Here is a 21431-nt window from a genome sequence, read left to right as displayed (position 1 = left end):
CAGCGAATGGTGCACAAGGACATCCAGGTCCTGCTGCACACACCCCTCTCCAAATTTACAACCATTCAGGTAGTAATCTGCCTTCCTGTTTTTGTTCCAAAGTGAAAAATGAAATGAAAATCGCTGATTGTCACAAGTAAGCTTCAAATGAAGTTACTGTGAAAAGCCCCTAATCGCCAACATTCTGGCGCCTGTTCGGGGAGGCTGGTACGGGAATTGAACCGTGCTGCTGGCCTGCCTTGGTCTGCTTTAAAAGCCAGCGATTTAGCCCTGTACCCTCACACTTGGATAATCTCACACTTATCCAAATTATACTGCATCTGCCATTGATTTGCCCACTTGCCCAACCTGTCCAGATCTTGCTGTAGGATCCCTGCATCCTCGTCACAATTCACCCTCCCACCTAATTTGGTAACATCTGCAAACTTTGAGGTGTCACATTTTGTTCCCTCATCCAAATCATTAATATATATTGTGAATAGCTGGGTTCCCAGCACCGATCCCTGTGGTACCCCACTAATTACTTCCTGCCAATTTGAAAAGGATCCATTAATCCCTACTCTTTGTTTTCTCTCTGCCAACCAGTTTTCCATCCACCTCAATACATTTCCCCCAATCTCATGCGCTTTAATTTTGCACAATAATCTGATGCGGGACTTTGTCAAACGACTTCTGAAAGTTCTAATATACATCATCGACTGGCTCCCTCTTGTCAATGTACTGGTTACATCTTCAAAGAATTCCAACAGATTTGTCAAGCATGATTTTTCCTTCATAAATTCATGCTGACTTTGACTGATCCTGCTACTGCTTTCTAAATGTTCCGCTATAAAGTCCTTGATAATGGATTCAAGCATTTTCCCCACTACCGATGTTAGCCTCACTGGTCTATAATTCCCTGCTTTCTCGCAACCTCCCTTTTTGAATATCTGAGTGACGTGAGCTACCCTCCAATCTGCAGGGACAGTTCCAGAGTCTATAAAATCCCGGAAGATGACCACCAATGCATTCACTATTTCCAGAGCCACCTCCTTAAGCACTCTGGGATGCAGATTCACAGGCCCTGGGGATTTATCCGCCTTCAATCCCATCAGTTTTCCGAGAACCATTTTCTACCAATGTTGATCTCCCTCAGTTCTTCCCTCTCACTAAACCTTTCATTCTCCAACATTTCTGTGATCTGATTTGTGCCCTCATTTGTGAAGACAGAACCAAAGTATGTATTCAATTGCTCAGGCATTTCTTTGTCCCTTATTATGCATTCCCCTGTTTCTGTCTGTAGGAGGCCTACATTTCTCTTTACCAATCTGTTTCTCTTCACATATCTGTAGAAACTCTTAGTGTCAGTCTTTATGTTCCCTGCAATCTGAATGTGCCTGAATGTGTATGATTCTTAATCTAAGCTAGGTCAAAAAATGAAGTGGCTTGCTGCTCCAACTTTAAAGCAAATGATTCCTTAATTTGATTGCGGAGTTTATTCAATTGGCTGGCACAGTGGTTAGCACTGCTCCCTCACAGCGCCAGGGACCCGAATTCAGTTGTCGCCTTGTCTGCGCGCGTTTCCTCTGGGTACTTTGGTTTCTTCCCACAGTCCAAAGATGTACAGTTTAGGTGGATTGGCTATGCTAAATTGCCCCTTAGTTTTCAAAAAAGATGTGTCGGTTAGGCTACGGTGTTATTAGGAAAGGGAGGGGAAGTGATTTTTTAAAAATTTGTTCATGGGATGTGAGTGTCGCTGCTGGGCCAACATTTATTGCCCATCCCTGAGGACATTTAAGAGTCAACCACATTGCTGTGGCTCTGGAGTTACATGAAGGCCATACCAGGTAAGGACGACGGAATTCCTTCCCTAAAAGACATTAGTGAACCAGATGGATTTTTACAACAATCAAGATCATTATTAGACTTTTAGTTCCAGATTTTTATTAATTCAAATTCCATCAACTGCCCTGGTGGGAATCCAACCTAGGTCCCAAGAGCATTACCCAGGGTCTTTGGAGTACTAGTCCAGTGACAATACCAGTATACCACTGCCTGTCCAGCTGAGCTTGAGTGGAATACTCTTTCAGAAATTCAGTGGAGGCTCAATAGGCTGAATGGCTTCCTTCTGCATTGTAGGGTTTCTCTGATTCTGTGCAGCTGATACAGGGAATCAATTAAATCAGGTCACAAACAGAATATGATTTAATAATCTTCATTATTGTCACAAGTAGGCTTACATTAACACTGCAATTAAGTTACTGTGAAAATCCCCTAGTCGACACAATCTGACACCTGGTCGGGTACACTGAGGGAGAATTCAGAATGTCCAATTCACCTAACAAGCATGTCTTTCGGGACTTGTAGGAAGAAACCTTCGCTCCCGGAGGAAACCCACGCAGACATGGAGAACGTGCAGACTCCGCACAGTGGCCCAAGCCAGGGACCGAACCCGGGTCCCTGGCACTGTGAAGCAGCAGTGCTAACCACTGCGCTGCGTGATATGGCTGGTAAAGATTTTAAATAATGTTTCTATTAAATATTATTGAAGAAGCCATATTCTTGCAGAAATAAATAACATGCATTGAATGCAAATGGGTTGGAGGCTTTTTCTAAATAAATACAAGGATGTTAGCAGTCTGATTTTATCACAGAGGGTGCTTGGGCTCAAATCTCTGACATGTCTGGGAAAGTAAGTGAGAACTGGCTGTTTGGGGTTCCAAAATTCAAATCCATTTTGATCAACTGAGGAGCACCACAGTGCATTTCAACCAATAATTCTTCTTTCAGTGTAAAGTGGATTTGAGTTTAACCCAACTAGGTGAAAAGATAAACAAGAAAAATCTTGCTTTTATATGAAACTGTTGTGCAAGGTACAAAACATAATTCCCTGAGAGATGCTTGTTTCTTTTAAAACGGCTTTAAATGACAGGGTTACAGTTGACTGATATTTAATGTTTTAATTATTAGGTGACGTACAGGAAGTGGCTTTCATTCATTCAAACCAACATGTGATTGGATCCAGCAAGGCTGAAAATCGAATGAGTCATACTGCAATTCGCGATGTATTTGAGCTGAAACAATATTCCCAGATTCCTGCCAATGTAGCAGTCCACGCTAGTCAGGTAAAATGGCGAGTGAACAGTATCATTTTATGTATATTAATTGCATTGTACCATTTAATAACTTTATTAATGAGTTTATAGAATTTCCTTCATTAATGTGGCTATCTAGTTCTCAATAACACCGACCACTGTAGAAAGTTAATATGGGTTCCAAGATGATCTGACTAGATTTTCATGGCTTTGCCATTCTGTCGGCCTGGATTTTGTAGTCAGCAGTGAAGCAAGGGTGCTCACCACTGTCCTTGACAGTGTCACTGAGAGACTTAATGATCTCCGTGGTGAAAATGTTACCTCTCCCCCCCCCCCCGGTTTGCTGCTGCTGCTGACCTCCTCACTTAACGTTCTGCGAGAAAGTCAGGAACGGTTGCCACCGCCTGGAGAACCCCAGCAAGGACCCTCTCAAGGCAAACTTTATCCTCTCCAAACTTAGAAACCCAGCCATGTCACTAACCCAAGTCTCCACACTTGGGGGTTTCGCATCCCTCCACATTAACAAGATCCGTCACCGGGCTACCAAGGCAAAGGCTAGGACTCCGGCCTCTTTCGGCTGCTGCACTCGCAGATCTTCTGACACCCCAAATATCGCTATCCCCAGACCCGGCTTTACCTGAGTGTCCAAGACCTTGGACATAGCCTTTGCAAAGCCTCTCCAAAATTCTGTAAGTGCCGGGCATGCCCAAAACATATGGACATGGTTTGCTGGGCTCCCTGAACACCTCACACACCTGTCCTCCACCCCAAAGAACTTGCTCATTCTTGCCGCTGTCATGTGCGCCTGGGTGACCACCTTCAACTGAATCAAGCTAAGCCTGGCACAAGATGAGGAGGAATTGATCCTGCCCAGGGCGTCCACCCACAGGCCCTCATCCAGCTCCTCACCCAGCTCCTCCTCCCACTTGCCCTTCAGCTCTTCCGCCAAGGCCTCCTCCGCCTCCTGCAGCTCCTGGTATATGTCTGATACCTTTCCATCTCCTACCCACATGCCCTAGACCACCCTGTCCTGTATCCTGCGGGAAGGCAGCAGCAGAAATTCCACCAACTGCTTATTCAAGAAAGCGCGGACTTGTAGGTACCTAAAGGTATTCCCAGGGGGCAAACTGAATTTCTCCTCCAGTGCCTTCAGGCTAGAGAAAGTCCCATCTATAAACAAGTCCCCCAACCTTTCGATACACCTTTTGATGTGCCAGCTTAGTAACCCTCCATCTATTCTACCCGGGACGAACCTGTGGTTGTTTCGTATCGGGGTCCAGACTGAGGCCCCTACCTCCCCCCTGTGCCTTCTCCACTGACCCCAGATCCTCAGTGCTGTGCTGCCATCACCTCCGGGCTTGTGGTGTACTGTGCCGGCGAGAGCGGCAGTGCCCCCAAGCTAGTATCCCTGCAAGGCGCCGCCTCCACCCGGATATCCGTCCGGTCGTGGGGCCTTGCCCGACTGCATACCTTCCAAACCTTTAACCAACTCCTCCAACTCAATTGGGGCCCCTAATCCCTCTACTAGCTCCTCCTCCACCTTCGGAAACCACTGTTGTTCCAAGAATTGCTTCATCCCTTCCCTCCCCTCCGGGGGTTCTAACTCATACAATTTACCATAGAAATCCTTGAAGACCTCATTGATCCTTTCCAAGCTCAGGACCGTGTTACCCCCCCCGTCCCTAATTCCCCCAATTTCTCTGGCCGCCTCTCTTCCGCAGTTGGTGCGCCAGCATCCTACATACTCGTACACCGCTCCTTGTAACTTCCTCAACTGAGCCTCTGCTTTCCTTGTGGTAAGCAAGTCAAATTCCGCTTGCAGGCTCCGGCGCTCCTTTAGCAGCCCCTCCTCGGGGGACTCCGCATACCTCCTGTCCACCCTGAGTATCTCCCCCACCAACCTCTCCCTCTCCATCCTATCCCTCTTCTCTCTGTTGGACCTGATAGAAATTAGCTCCCCCCTGATATTGCCTTCAGCGCCTCCCAGACCTTACTCACTGAAACCTCCCCTGTATCATTGGTCGCCACATAGTTTTGGATACTCCTCCTAATCCGCCCACAGACCTCCTCATCCGCCAATAGTCCTACGTCCAGTCTCCATAGAGGGTGTTGGCCTCTCTCCGCCCCCAGCCTCAACTTCACCCAGTGCGGAGCATGGTCCGAGACTGCAATGGCTGAGTACTCTACCCCCTCCACTCTCGAGATTAGCGCCCTGCTCACCACGAAAAAATCGATCCGCGAGTACACTTTGTGGACGTGGGAGAAGAAAGAAAACTCCTTCACCATTGGCCGAGCGAATCTCCACGGGTCCACTCCCCCCATCTTGTCCATGAACCCCCTCAGGACCTTGGCCGCTGCCGGCCTCTTATCCGATCTAGACCTAGACCGGTCCAGGCCGGGTCCAGGACCGTGTTAAAGTCTCCCCCCCCCCCCCCCCCCCCATTACCAGACTGCATGACTCCAGGTCCGCACTTTTTAATGGGGATTCCCTGCAGGAAGTTGCAGTGATGTTATCAAGCTGTCCAAGCAGTAAATCACGTTACAAATACTTGCAGAAAACAAACAGCACTGAAATTAAATCGCTTTCTAAAAACGACATGTACAGCAAAATAAAGATGGGCATGCAAATGCAGTCACGGTTGGAGCTGAAATGTCAAGAAAAAGCTTATAAAGACGGAAAAAGCTGGTTAAAAACTCATGCAATTAATTGTAATTTGACGTTTAAAAACACAATGGCCAGAGCAGCACGGTGGCATTGCTGCCTATGGCGCTGAGGACCCAGGTTCAAATCCCGGCCCTGGGTCACTGTCCGTGTGGAGTTTGCACATTCTCCCCGTGTCTGCGTGGGTTTCACCCCCACAACCCAAAGATGTGCAGGGTAGGTGAATTAGCCATGTTAAATTGCTCCTTAATTGGAAAAAATAATTGGGTACTCTAAATTTATTTTTTAAAAACTTAATGGCCAGAACTTTACTACTCTAAGGAGAAAAGCCCCAGTTTTTTCAGTATATCCATCGCCATTGGACCCATTCTAGTACAGCCTTGTGGTATGGTTGGAAGATTGCCAAAGTGTTACTCTAATATTGTCCAATCTGTCCATTTTAAAAACTGAGGAATTGTCTAAAGGTTGAAAAGCAAATTACTGCGGATGCTGGAATCTGAAACAAAAGAGAAAATGCTGGAAAATCTCAGCAGGTCTGGCAGCATCTGTAGGGAGAGAAAAGAGCTAACGTTTCCAGTCCGATGACTCTTTGTCAAAGCTTTGACAAAGAGTCATCGGACTCAAAACCTTAGCTCTTTTCTCTCCCTAGAGATGCTGCCAGACCTGCTGAGATTTTCCAGCATTTTCTCTTTCGTGTCTGAAGGTTTATGTGAACAAGACTAGATATGTGTAAAGCTATCAAAGCACTGAATGTAGGTTGGTAACTGCATACTGGGATCTCTTTGTAAATACAGCTGAATTTTTGTTCAGCATGGGTATGAAAGGTTACTACAGATCTAGGCAAATTGATGAAGTTAAGATACAAATCCGGCACAATCTAATTGAGGGCTGAATGGCCTGGTCCTTATCCTATGTTCCTGGGAACATATATTTCCCTGTTTAGTACAGTGTTTTTTGTAGGCAAGTAGCACCTTTGTTTTAACTGATTGCTTCGTGCAAAATAAATAATTTATTTCGAGAAAAAGGAAGTGAATTACAAAGATTGTAATTCTACTCAACATTATTGTCTGTGGTAATAGAAATGTGGTAACAAGGAGGGAGGTTCCTTGTTAACAAGGATGGAAGGGTTCCTGCTCCTGCCACCTCCTGCTAACAGTGATATTACAGCATGAATTTGGTATGCACCATAGATTATGTCAGAAACCAGGAAACTACAGACCTGAATTTCTACTTGGAGGTGGCAATCGGTAGTCAGGAGATTTCCCAACGCCACAGTCCTGCCCAAAGACAGGAAGTAAGGGACGGGCTGGAGTCAGCAGCAGGGCAGGAGTCAGGGACGGGCTGGAGTCCGGGACGGGCTGGTGTCTGGGACGGGCTGATGTCTGGGACGGGCTGGAGTCAGCAGCAAGCCTGAGACAGAGGCAGGCTAATGCCAAGGCAGCCAATTTAAAAGGCTCACCTTCGTTCACTAATATATTGGCCCAGTTCTCGAGATGAGTGTGAGGCCTTCTAATCCTCAATGTCCTGCATCCCTCAGCCCCATGCTGCCCCATACTCCCCTGACCCCACCTCTCCCCCATGCTCCCACAATCCACTCACCCAGTATCCATCATAAACAAAACTGATAAGCTCTGTAATAATATTGGGAAGAACTTGTAAAGCTCATAGACTTGTTAAAACAAACATTACTTGAATTCCATTAAAAAAGTAATCAGCTGATCAGCTCATAAATCTATCAAAATAACCAAGCTCACATTCCCACTGACAGCTGTGTCAACAACCCATGATGAACAGAATCCATTAGTGGATTTGAAAGTCAGACAAGCATGCATACTGAAATTCCACTGAACAACTGTGTCAACAGACTCTCCTGAGCTGAATCCATTAAAGTGTTTGAAGATGAACGAAAGCTCAGCTGTCTGTCAAAGCTTTGAAACAGTCAAACAGATTGCTGAGCTGATCTTCAAGGAAAACAACAAAACCTCGAGACACATTTCACACCATCAGATCTGGATTTCATGATTGTACAATGTAGTGTAGCATTTAGTCTAATGGCTAATGTACTCTAATGCATCTGAAAATGTGTTCCACATTCACAATGCTGCTCATTGCCTTCACAGCTTGCCTGATATCAGAAATGCCAACCTGGCAAACACATTTTTTTAATGATCAGTTACATTATCAAAACAAAGCCCTGTTAAAACATATATAACTTACGATACATCATTTATTATGACATAAGTTGACAACAGATTTTTAATTTACCTTTCATATGGTTCCCAACTTCAAACCATGGCTCATGGTACCTCTGCGCTGGCATGAATCAAGTTATCTTCCAAAATTGACCTGACTGCATGAAAATTGCGAAAAGTCTTAAATGCCCATTTCTGCAATGGTGCTGGGAGTGTGTGGGCTCCTGACCTACCCTCTATCCCATGCCGCTAATAATTGCCAATGCTGGGAATGAGGGTAAAAATCTTAGAAGCAAGTCCCTCTTGCCATTTTTAAAGCCCGATGCACTTCAGCACCTGATAGGATGGGAAAATCCAACCCTATATCTGTTTTTATTATAGGTCAACACAAGTTTTGCACATTTAAACAAAACATGGCCAATCTGATGAATATTTTCACAGTCCATTGTGTTCACAGCAGGAGTTGATAAGGAAAATCAGGCGAAGACTTGCAACAAACCTAGATTAGCAGTAAGCTCTTGACTCAGGTTACTTGTTGTTGAGGTGTTGTGTGACAGAAAGTCATTGGCTATGGCTAACTGCCAGTCCATAGACAGCAGATATTCTGAGCACTTCCATATAACTGTTCTAAGAGCATAAATTTTGTTTGGGCATGTTTGAAATGTTATTTTTATGAAATGTAGGTTGCCAAAGTGTATATTAAAAAAAAAACATTTCAAACAGAATTTGTAAAGATTTCTGCATCATGTCTGACCCTGCTTTTTGATAAGTCTTTAATATCGTTATTCAAATTGTCAGGATTGCTGACTTGGCAACAAAATTGACTCAGAGGAGTTAGTCAGCCTGATGTCAGTACAATAGTTTTTAACATTGGTCTCAGTAGCAGATTTTTAATCAAACTCTGAAACATTTCACTCTTATTTAGAAGGCTCCTTTTGCTGCTGAGTGTCTAGATGCCCTTTTTCTGTTAGTTACATATGGAAGTAGGTCCATCTTCCTATATCTTTCAACTCTCAGGAGTTCATTTTATTCCACCAGATCATGATCTTCAAACAAGAAAACAACCACCAGTAAAAACTTGGCACACACAATATCAGATTTTATATTGTATTACCAATTGTAACAAAATTCAGAACACATGCTGAGTAGCTGTATTCAATATAACCCACAAACTTCCTGTAATGGGGGGGTCGATCGTTAAGCTTTATGCTTAATTAACATATTTGATGTAGTTGCATATGCTACAAGTTGAGCTGCTTTTGTTATCGCTTTGTTTTAATTCTGATCATAGCAGACTGATTTTCCAAAGCTTGGCTGTGGTGCAGGTCTTCGACAATTGAATAGAAACACAGCCAGTGTGAAAGCAATAGGTGTGTGATTTATTGCTGCAGCAGTACAAGAGACCACATTATTGTAAAACAGCATATCATATATTCTGGCATCTTGTGCTCTGAATTAAGTTTTTAAAATTATGTCATTTCATTGAACAGAGCTAGCAGCGATACCGCTCCATCTTTATCTCCACACGCAGTTTTCTGGTGTTCTGTATGAATCTTTACCTGGGTGAAACAAAAGTAATTGGGGCAACCGATTAAATAGTTAAAGCATCAGAATAGGCCTTTTGTATGGATCGCAGCAGGTTTCCATATTTACTTTTATCCAAACCAGTGAACTCTCCTGAAGCACCAGGACCAGATGTATTTATGTTTCTGCCCCTTGTTTCACTGAATGTAATTTTTGGGCTGGTTAATAAGGTTGCTTGGGACTTCCGGTGGTGGCTATGAAGGAGTAGGTCGCACATTTGATGGCGCCCGCTCGGGTCCCGCTTTGGATCTTTTTCCCCGATTTTTTACTGGACGTGATTTGGAAAATTGATGGGAGAGGCAATTGTTGATTGCATTCCCACATCGGTGCACGGAGAGGCGGACTAGAAGTGCTCGCAAAGGGAGAAACAGACGAACAGAGAAGGCTTGGGCTGAAGCTGCAGCGGGAGATTTTGTTTTTCATTTGTTGGAAATTATTTGTAGTGCCTTCTGTATTGATTTGGGGCCAGTTGCAGAGCTGAGTGAGTTAAAGTTTATATTTGCACTGATGGGGATGGAGGTGTGTTTGATAGATGTTGGATCTCCTGTTAGATCTTTTTGTTTATCGGCCTTTTTTTTTCTAGGGAATTGTGTTAGGACTGATTTTTCGATTGAATATGTGTGTATGAGCAGGTGGGTGGGGGGTGGGGGGGAACAATTGGTGGGAGAATGTCTGGCGCCAGGGGCGGGGGCCACCAAACTAGTTGGACGGGCTAGCTCACGGAAGCGCAGTGGGGGGTAAGCAGATGTTAGGCTTATTGAAGGGGTTGATTTACATTGTGCTGTTACTGGGGGGGAGGGGGGGAATGTTCTGCTGATGAGGGAGGGACATTTGCTGAGGGACAGAGAGGAGGTCGGGGGCGAAGCCTGCCTGGGGGCGGGCCAGTGGAGGCGTGGGGCGCAGGCTGGAGACTGGCCCAAGAAAGGTGATGGCTGATCGGCGAGGGGGGGGGGGTGGCAAAGAGCCCCCCAACTAGGCTGATCACCTGGAATGTAGGAGGGCTAAATGGGCCGGTTAGGAGGGCACGCGTGTTCACGCATCTGAGAGGACTGAAGGCGGACGTGGTAATGCTACAGGAGACGCATCTTAGAGTATCAGATCAGATTAAGGAAGGGATGGGTTGGACAGGTTTTTCACTCGGGGCTGGACTCGAAGACTAGAGGGGTTGCAATCCTGATTAATAAGCGAGTGGTATTTGAGGCGGGAAGAATAGTTACAGATGTGGGAGGTTGGTACATTATGGTCAGTGGGAAGCTGGAGGGGGTGCAGGTGGTACTAGTAAATGTGTATGCGCCAAATTGGGATGATGTGGAGTTTATAAAGAGGATGCTGGTGAAGATCCCGGACCTAGATTTGCATATGTTGGTCATGGGAGGGGATTTCAACACAGTTACTGATCCTGGTCTAGACCGGTCGAGTTCAAAGACGGGCAGGGTGCCAGTAATGGCAAAGGAGCTAAAGGGGTTCATGGAGCAAATGGGGGGGTGGACCCATGGAGATTTGAGCAGCTGAGAGTGAAGGAGTTTTCCTTCTACTCACGCGTGCATAAAGTGTGCTCCCAGATTGATTTTTTAAATTTTGAGCAGGGCTCTACTGACGAGGGTGGTGGACACGGGGTACTCGGCAATTACTATCTCAGATCATGCACCACACTGGGTTGACCTACAGGTTAGCAAGGACAGGAGCCAGCGCCCACACTGGAGGCTGGACGTGGGACTTTTAGCTGACAAAGAGGTGTGCGGGCGGTTGAGGAAATGTACTCAGAACTACCTGGAAGTCAACGATACGGGTGACGTTTCGGCAGCGGTGGGCTGGGAGGCATTGAAGGCGGTGGTCAGAGGGGAGCTGATCTCGATATTGGCCCATAGGGAGAAGGTAGACAGGGCAGAGATGGACCAACTGGTAAAGGAGATATTACAGGTCGACAGGAAGTATGCGGAGACCCCAGAGGCACGGCTTTTAAGGGAACAACAGAGGTTGCAGGCGGAGTTTGGCTTGTTAACGACAGGGAAGGCGGTGCGGCAGCTGAGAAAGGCGAGGTGGATGATTTATGTGCATGGAGAGAAGCATAGAAGAATGCTTGCACAGCAGCATAGAAAGAGGGAGGCAGCCAGGGAGATAGGGAAAGTAAAGGACGGAGACGGGAACCTGGTTGGACACTCAGCAGGGGTGAATAAAGCATTTAAGGAGTTTTACAGTAGGCTGTATGGGTCGGAACCCTCAGCGGGACCGGAGGGGATGAGGCACTTCCCGGGGGGGGGGCTGAATTTACCGAAGGTGGACGGGGGGCTGGTAGAAGGGCGGAGGGTCCCGATCAGGTCGGAAGAGATAGAGGAGGGTCTGAAGGCCATGCAGTCGGGTAAAGCCCCGGGGCCGGATGGGTACCCAGTGTAGTTCTATAAACAATTTCTGGGATATTGGGGCCGCTGTTGATGAGGACACTCAATGAGGCAAGGGAGCGTGGGGTGCTTCCTCCGACGATGTCATAGGCCATGATTTCATTGATCCTGAACCGGGACAAGGACCCGGATCTGTGTGGGTCCTTTGGTCATTATCCCTATTGATTGTGGACGCCAAACTGCTGGCCAAAATCTTGTCCGCTAGGATTAAGGATTGTGTTCCTGACGTTATTGGGGAGGACCAGATGGGGTTTGTTAAGGGAAGGCAGTTGGTGGCCAATGTAAGAAGGTTGCTCAATGTGATCATGGTGCCCCGGAAGGTAGGGAGGTGGAGGTGGTAGTTGCAATGAACGCAGAGAAGGCTTTTAATCAAGTAGAATGGGAATATCTGTGGGAGGTACTGGGACGGTTTGGATTTGGGCGGGGCTTTATTGACTGGGTCCATTGCGAGCGTACGGATGAATAGGACACATCAGACTATTTTAGGCTGCATCGGGGGACGAGACAGGGATGCCCCCTCTCCCCACTGTTGTTCGCGTTAGCCAATTGCGCTGAGAGCCTCAAGGGGCTGGTCCGGAGGAGAGTGGAACACAAGAGTCTCGCTTTACGCAGATGACCTGCCCCTGTATGTATCGGACCCATTAGAGGGGATGGAAGCAATTATGAGGATTCTGGGGGAATTTGGCCCGTTTTCAGGGTATAAAATAAATATGGGGAAAAGTGAGATGTTTCCAATCCAGGCAAGGGGGCAGGAGAGGTGATTGGGGGAGCTGCCGTTTAGAGTGGTAGGGGGAAGCTTTCGGTACCTAGGCATCCGGGTGGCGCGGGAATGGGAACGGTTGCATAAGCTAAATCTGGCCCGAAAGTGGAGCAAATGAAGGATGATTTTCGGAGGTGTTTGTTTCTGAATCTTTTTATTTCCTTTGCCTTATGGTTTACTGTAATGCCATACTGTGAAACATTGTTAATGCTTTCAAAACTAAAGGAAGATTTTAGCCTCCTGGTAAAAGAATGGTCTTCTATTTTGAAGAGGTGCAGACAAAGGAATGCAAGCTGATAGCTACAGTGATGTTGTAGAATTGATCCAGTCTTTCTGTCCTTCCAACTCATGGTATTCCAAATTGTATAGGCAGAATGAACACATAACATTTGAAAAGCACAAACTCACCATTATGGTTCACTTCCCCTCAACTGGTAATTGTGCCAATATCAATATCCGTAACTAGTCTTTCACTGACAGAATCCATCTCCTGCCAGCAGCATGGATTGGAACAGTCAGTGATTGAGAACATGCACGAAGACCACTTTCTGATATTGCTGCTATTTCCCTCGCAATTACCACTGATATAATTAGTTATGCTAACATTATTTTCTGGATTGAAGGGAGATTTATAATGGCTGTTAGCAAACAGGGCGATCCTCAGATGGACATACCATTTTGAACAGTGAAAACGTTTGATTCCATGATCTCTATAAGAAAGGAAGAATTTGCATTTCTGCAGTGCATTTCACAAACTCGGGGCATTCCAAAGCACTTTACAATCAATGATGCACTTTTTCAATTGTAATCACTGTTATAATGTAGGAGTCTCTACAGCCGTTTTGCACACAGCAAGATCCCATAAACAGAAATGTAATAATTACAAGATAATTTGTTTTAGAGGTATAAGTTGAGGGATAATATTAGCTTGACCACTGGGGAAACCTGCTATTCTCCAAATAGCACTATTGGATCTTTTACATGCGCCTGAGTAAGCAGGTCTCATTTAGCAGGTAGTTTGCTGTTGAGTTGTATTGAAGGGCAAGTATTATTTGGTGGCTCACATTTTTAAGGTGGCCATACAAGCCAAAGATTGGGGTACTTGTCAGCATGTGTACAAATAACTAGATTAAAAGCCTCATGTGGCAGTGTGTGATCCAAGATAGTAAGAATGAGGGTACATTAGTCAAGGCACCAAGCCAATCACGTTGCATGACTAATCATTGAATTATTCAGCAATTCAATCTAAAATGTCAGAAAGTCCTGAGCAAGATTACAGCTGGAATTCTCTGTTTGTTTTCCCGCTGGGACTGAATAGTGTGCAATTCACATTTCCGTTGGGGACAGTTTCGCTTTCAGTAAGCAAGTCAGGGCATGCAAATGGCCAGCACTCTGCCGGACCAAATTGAGAGAAATATCCAGCCCAGTGGGTGTTGTAACTGCTGAGGCAGGAATTAGCGCCAAGGAGCCTGACAGCTGGATTTTTTTTTAAGCACGCCAATTGCAACACACTCACTGCAGCCACAAATATGGCTCAGAGAAATCCTTTCCCCCCCCCCCACTGCGTTCAGGAATCCGAAGTGCACCCACAAGTCCATGTCACTGGTTAGGGTGAGCTCTGCTAATCCCCAGCTTCCTCTGCAGTGGGACTGCACTTCTGAGGATTGCCAACACCTGGTGGGTCCCCGATTGAGCTCAGCCACGCCCAGACCATTGATGATACAGCTGGAGTATGAGTGTGTCTAGGCGGCAGCCTTTTTTTTTCTTGCCATCCCACTCCCCATCCAAAGCCATGGCACCCAGGCCCCACTTATAAGCAGTTGCACTAAATCGCGCCCACATGACTTTGTCTAAGAGGGGCGGAGCATGAAGTGTATAAGCTGTCAATGATATCAAAATCCATGAAAATTATGGTTTTGCATGGATCCGCCGGTGTGAGGTGCAAACATCGATATTGCTGCCAGCAAGGGACCAGATCATGGAGTTGGCACCTGGCACAAAACAGATTTTTTTTCCATTTTGTGCGATTCTCTCTTCTGGCACCACCAAGCGGAGAATCCAGCCCTACATATTTTATACAAGTGTAACTAGTTTATGTAAAACTCAGTTTTTAAGTAAAATGTATCAGAAGATTTACTTGTGTTTAATACATGGTCATTAAAGAAAACTAAATCGGTTAAATTTATTACAAATGTTGCACTTTGCCTCATTTAGGAATTCTTTTTATTAAATTTTCCAAAACGGGCAATTTAGCATGGCCAATCCACCTACCCTACACATCTTTGGGTTGTGGGGGTGAGACACACAGACACGTGGAGAATGTGCAAACTCCAGACGAAGTGACCCGGGTCCTCGGCATTCACTTAGAAATTCTAAACAATGTTAGGTGACTGAGAAGAGATTTGGGAAGTCTATATTTAGATCAGTCACTTGTTTATCTGGAGATGCGAGCACATTGAATCCTGTGTAACATTTTAAGACTTTATTCTGGAAAGTATTTGACCTCTGTTTTTCTTTTAGAAACTTCAAGAATCTGTTGATGTGTTTGGTTTTTCTCTAAAGTCCGCCCAGCAGCATCAAACGCATGAAACTCAGAAGTTACCTCCCCTCTCACTTCTGCATCCTGTCGCACAGACAGAGGTGAAGGTGCACCGAGCAGGTGGCATTACCTTCTTGATTGGAAAAACACCCAAAGCAATCTGTAGGTGAGTGAACATGAAGACACAAATCCGAGGTCAAAAGGGCTCCACTTCCTCTTTGTTAAGGCAGCTGTGCTCTTTATCTGCAGGTAACGCTTCAGGGACTTATCTATCTTTTGTATACATGAGTCCAGAAAGCAGTTGGGCACGGTAGCACTGTTGCTTCACAGCGCCAGGGTCCCAGGTTCGACTCCCAGCTTAGGTCACTGTCTGTGCGGAGTCTGCACGTACTCCCCGTGCCTGCGTGGGCTTCCTCCGGGTGCTTCGGTTTCCTCCCACAAGTTTCGAAAGTCGTGCTGTTAGGTAAATTGGACATTCTGAATTCTCCCTCTGTGTACCCGAACAGGCGCCGGAATGTGACGACCACAGGCTTTTCACAGTAACTTAATTGCAGTGTTAATGTAAGCCTACTTGTGACAATAAAGATTATTATTATGTGAGCTCAGACTGTTCTCACTGAGTGTACCAAATTTATGTATTTGCCAAATTAAGGGACAACTACATAATGTGCAGGAAATGCTGAACCTATTCTTCCACTCACCATTTTGTTTCCATTCAGGTTAACAGTGCCTTTTTTCACAGTAGTGTAGATAGCAGAGTGCAGGCCCTGTCAAAGATACTGTAGAACGAGGCAAGGGATATACAGACCGAATAGCAAGTGGTTCATTTTGAGAAATAGGCCAGTACTTTCCCAGAAGCCATTGTGCTCCTCTCATTTCTGATTACGTTGTTGCATTATGCTCTGTGAATCTTAACTTTGTAAGAAACGTTGTACAGGATTTAGAGCTCTCACTTTCTAGATCACTGATTCAAGAAATCTTGTTTTGACAGCCATCACCATAATACAATAATTGAGCAATAATGAATGTGTTAAGGCATGAACTGATTATATGGTAAATGACAATTGAGCCTTTCTTTGTAATCATGGGTGAGCTGAAAGGCCACATATGTGTCCTGGTCAGTTTTTGTTTATGTTCAGCTGTTCACTGGTGCTGTGCTGAATAATGCACGCAGCCCACACAGGTTCTGAAGCCACGGATGCAGATACAGCAGTCTCTACTTGAGACCCGGTGGTGCAGCTGTGCAAGCATTCCCTGGCAAATACTTTTTTTTGCCCACCGCCACAGAGGAATCTTGCAGATAGGATTAGCCATAGATCTGAAAATAATACCAACACATAAAAATGGTAGCAAGTGACCGGAAACCTTTCTATTGCTGTGTTTCTGTTACTAACCCAAGAGGTGATAGGGGAATTTTTAAACTTCCTGCGCCATTGCTAATTGCAATAAAAAGCACTGGATCCATGTCTGAGTGACAGCTGAGCCAGCTGGGGAGGTGGAGAGAGAGAGAGACAGAGAAAAAGGAGGTATCAATAGAAGTCCAGCATTTTGTTACCGCTATATGCTAACTGGGAATAGGACTTTCTGACTCCTGGTCAGACAATCTTGCTTTCAAACACATTCTGGTCTACGTCACCTTAGCTTATATCAGCAGGAGATCAGAAAATACGGCACAATGTTGACTATTCAGCCCATCTGGTCTGTGTCAGTATTTATGCTGCACACAGCATCCTTCATCCATTCCTTGTCATCATAACCCTGTATATCTTTCTCCCTTATGTAATCTAAAATATTCAGTCTTGCCTCAATCCTGAATCTTGATCATGTCACGATCTGGTCATGTTCTTATGTACATTCTGGATATTTAATTTGTAGAACGATTGCTGGTTGGAAGTAAATGATAAGATTGAAATTTAATAAAACGGGGTTTGAGTGGGATTATAAACCACAAGTTTGAAGCTTGAATGGCTTCCGATTTGTTCCTTAAATAAGTACAGCTTTCTTACTCAGCTCTTGCCACATATTATTTCCTAATGATTCAAATGTGTTGCTATGAAATGAAGACTTCTGAGAGTGGCCATTATCGTCTCATAATGATATTCGCCCTAAATAATGCCAAATTATTTAGAGGGATCAAATGGGATTTATTTAGCATTTGGAAAGCAAAGTGACAGAAGTATTAGGAATATATGTTGCATTTGTACATTAGGTGATACTAATGTGGGGATTGAAGAGTATCACTTGGTTTAAATGACTTTCAGCTTCTCCAGTACAATGTAATCCCCCCCCCCCCCCCCCCCCCCCCCCCCACGACCCCTATGTCTCCAACAACAAAAGGTCTTTGGGAAATAATTCATCTGGTAGGATTAATCTTTGTCTCAATGGTTAGCACTATTGCTTCACCGTGCCAGGGACTAGGGTTCGATTCCCGGCTTGGGCCACTGTGTGCAGAGTCTACACGTTCTCTGGTGGCTGCGTGGGTTTCCTCTGGGTGCTCCGGTTTCCTCCCACAGGTCCTAAAGACCTGCTTGTGAGGTGAATTGAGTGTTCTGAATTCCCCCTCTGTGTAGCCAAACAGGCGCCGGAATGTGGTGACTTGGGGATTTTCGCAGTAACTGCATTGCAGTGTTACTGTGAGCCTACTTGTGACAATAATAAAGATTATTATTATTATTTAGGTCATTGGCTGACATCAGTTGCAATGTCAAGCATTTGGCCGGGGGAAGGGAAGCGGAAAATGTGGAGAGGAGGGCAAAAAATAGAAGCAGTGACTTGGCAGTATTAACTCTTAAGAGATTTTTGAAGAGGTAGCACTTTTTCGCTGCAGCTTTAAATATTGAATTGTTTACTTAATAGTCCTGTTTGAAGAAAAAGCTGTTGTCTTCCTGTTGCAGAAAACAACTCTCTGAAATGGCTGAGTATTTCAACATGGCCTCAGTGGAAGATCTTGCAGAGCATGTTTTAAGCAGCACGCCGCAGCATCGGCTGACAATGCTGAGGGAGTTTTACACATCCCGGTACCCAGAGCTGAGTGGCATCATGCCAGCCGGGCCCACAGAACCTCCCCTTGAGGATGATGCTAAAGTGGAAAGTTCAAGAGTCTGTACTGTCACAGACCATTCGGAGAGTCGGGAGAAAAAACAAATCAGCTCTTTGATTCAAGGATTATCAGGCGGCAGAACAAAACATTTCAGGAAAGAGCATCTGAAAGATGATGTGGCATGTTTTGAAACAAAAAACAATGTTATTTCAGAAAAACCTGACGATAAGTCAAGACTGCCTCATATTAAAAGTAATAAAATGTTGGGCAGAACCTTTTCTACTCATTTTGCTGAAGGTGTTGACAGTAGCATCAATGTGGATTTTTCAAGTTCTCCAACTACTGTACTCTCAAAGAGTAAACCAAACAGGAGAGAGCCAAGTTCCCGAGCGGCTGTGGAACGTCAGCAGCACCATGAAGACAGAGGGCCAACAGCAGAAGGATCAAAGTGCGACTCAGATAAAAACCAAGAATCAATACAGTCTAAAACTGGCTCAATCACAGAGCTGCTTGGTGACACCTCAATACTGGATGCGTTGTTTGAGAGAAAGAAAAACCATACTGCGCAGCCAGTAACGACATCAGGGCATATTCCAAAAGGAAAACGCAAACCAAAAGATTTCTGGGATTTCCTCAATCAAAGTAACAATGAGTATGTCAGTACACCAACAGATTTATCTGTGATAGAGCGTTTATGTTTGAAATCAAAGAAAAAAGGAGAAAAATCAGACGACACCCTTTGGAAAAAGAATGACAAGTTTTTATGGAAAAAAGGTGAACCAAAGAATGACTCTGGTGCCTCGACATCGGGCACATTTTTAGCGAGTTAACTTTCAAGTGCACAATGGAGAAGAGTGACAGAAACCTACACATGAACAATAATTTAACTGATTTAAATAGAATAATTATAAAAATGAAAAATTCTTATATAGGAATTTATTTGAATTTCAAATGATGGCAGTAATGGGTTATGGTAAGAAGACCCAATAGCATTGTTGCATCCACACCATTTGGGACAGTTTTACAACTGAGTCCTTGTTTTATATGAATTAATTTGTCACTCTCAGGATTTTTAGCATTTCGGATTTTCAGTATGCACAGCTATCATTTTGTATAGAAAGGATCATGGCCAGAATTTTTTGGATAGGGGGATCTCGTTTCCTGCCATCTGAAGAGTCAGCGGGGAACATGTCCTCTCCAACTCTTGAGTGTCCCACAGCCATTTCACACTAGAATGAGCGTTAAGAAACTTCTAGCCCGTTACTCAGGTAGAAGACATGCCTGAGAGACCTTCTGGCCAATCTGGGCTGGAATTCTCCAGTCATTGAGATTCTCAGTTCCCGCCAGCAGCGCAACCTGCCCACAGATTTCCCGGTGGCGTGGGGTGGCTTCAATTGGAAATCCCATTGACAAGCAGCAGTGGGAGTAGAGAATCTTATCGCCAGCCAAGGGCACGCTGCCGAGAAACACAGGGCTTGTGGACCGGAGAATCGAGCCCCTGATTAGCCGGCATCTCTCCAGTTCCAGCAGCAACAGTGCTGCAATGGACAGAAGAATAAATGCAGGAAGATGCATGAGACTAAGTCTGGGAACCATATAAAAGTTACAGTGCAGAAAGAGGCCATTCAGCCCATCTTTTCTGCACCCAGATAAAAAGAGAAAACGCAAACTACCCGCTCATTTTAACCCATTTTCCAGGATCTGGTCTGTAGCCTTGCAGGTTACAGCACTTTGGGTACAGATCCAGGTACCTCTCGGATAAGTTGAGCATTTCAGCCTCACTACCAACGTAGACAGTGAATTCCAGTCACCCACTACCCTCTGGGTGGAAAGGTTTTCCCTCATGTGCCCTCCAATCCTTCCACCAATCACCTGAAACTAATGCCCCCCCGGTAATTGACACCTCAGCTAGGGGGAACTATCCTGCCGAGGCCTCTCATAATTTTGCATAACTTAATTAGGTCACACATTAGCTTCCTCTGTCCAGAAACCCATGTAGACAGCATCCACTGCACTACCCACATCTATCCTCCTTGTCACTTCCTCAAAAACTTCTATAAAGTTAGGAAGACATGAGGCCGGATTCTCCTGAGACTAAGTGTTGATGCCGAGGCAGGATTCATGGAGTTTATCAACAGCAAAACTCTCCACACCTGGACCAATTTAACAACCGTTAAGGGGCTAGCACCAGGGCCACATGAAACACAATCAATTCCAATGAGAAACGGTGCGGATTCACCCAGTCCGGAATTGCCACTCAGGAGGCTGACAAGCTGAAGCCACATATACACACTTCACTCCCCACACGCGCCATCGCAGCCAACAAGTTGGCAGCCCAGTTGCTCCAAAGGGGACCCATTTCACAGGGCAGGAATCACAGAAGACCGCCTCCACTCCTGATATACCATCTGGGGATCCACCTAGGCGTGACATTAGGGCCTGTAAGGCCAGACAAGTAGACTCCAGTTAGGTTGGCACGGGTGCAGGACACAGTTTAGTGATAGGGGCTAGGGCACAAGCCTGTATATATGTTTTCACATTAAACAGATGTAGACAATGTTACAACCTGCCTCCGTGCTCTGTCAGAAGGGTGTGAGGGGTGGATTGGTCTGGGCTTACCGCAAAGGTGAGGGGGAGGTGGTGGTATATTGAGGATAGGCTTGGTCCAGGGACCAAGGTTTAGCCAGCGCTCACGCTCGGGTTCCAATCCCAGAGAATCGATGGGACCATGTGATGGAATGGCCAGCTACCATGGGTAGGAGTCAGACGTCGTCAAACAATGGAGAGCACCAGAACTCACCCCAGAGCAGGTTGTCATCATCCTCCATCCCATGGACCAGACCCGCTGTTACTGCCAACCGTGGGCCCGCAATCCCTCGTGTGGCAGGTATGTATCACGGAGGGGGTTGCAGGCAGGGGTTGGCCGGGGTGGGGGTGGGGGGGTGATGGTAGATGTGGAGGTGGGATGCGGTGTCCGAACCCCAGGCCATTCTCTCCCACCCAACAGTCAGTGAACTTGGAGACAATCAGAGCGTCCTATGTCCGGCCCATTCCCACCCTTTCCGCATCCTTCTCGTCGGACGAGGACTGATATTCATCATGATCCTCATCCAGCACGTCGCCCCTCTATTGCCCAATGTTTGGAGGTGGCAGCATGCCACCACGATATGGGTGACCCAGT

At 45.6% G+C, this 21431-nt stretch overlaps 1 protein-coding gene across 3 annotated transcripts in view; it reads left to right on the top strand.

Moving 5' to 3' along the window:
- The window catches only part of ercc6l2 (excision repair cross-complementation group 6-like 2), a 115455-nt gene extending 94284 nt beyond the window's left edge, over nt 1–21171 (top strand). For all 3 annotated transcript variants that reach the window (XM_038804791.1, XM_038804792.1, XM_038804793.1), the window contains exons 18-20: nt 2950–3104; nt 15192–15376; nt 18105–21171. In XM_038804791.1, the coding sequence (XP_038660719.1) occupies nt 2950–3104; nt 15192–15376; nt 18105–19080 (1316 nt within the window). In that variant the 3' untranslated portion in view covers nt 19081–21171. The remainder of the gene's footprint in view (nt 1–2949; nt 3105–15191; nt 15377–18104) is intronic.
- Nucleotides 21172–21431: the final 260 nt, after the last annotated feature.

This window comes from Scyliorhinus canicula, chromosome 8 (assembly GCF_902713615.1).
Source record: "Scyliorhinus canicula chromosome 8, sScyCan1.1, whole genome shotgun sequence".
Classification (NCBI taxonomy): Eukaryota; Metazoa; Chordata; class Chondrichthyes; order Carcharhiniformes; family Scyliorhinidae; genus Scyliorhinus; species Scyliorhinus canicula.
This window is presented reverse-complemented; position numbering and strand designations above follow the sequence as displayed.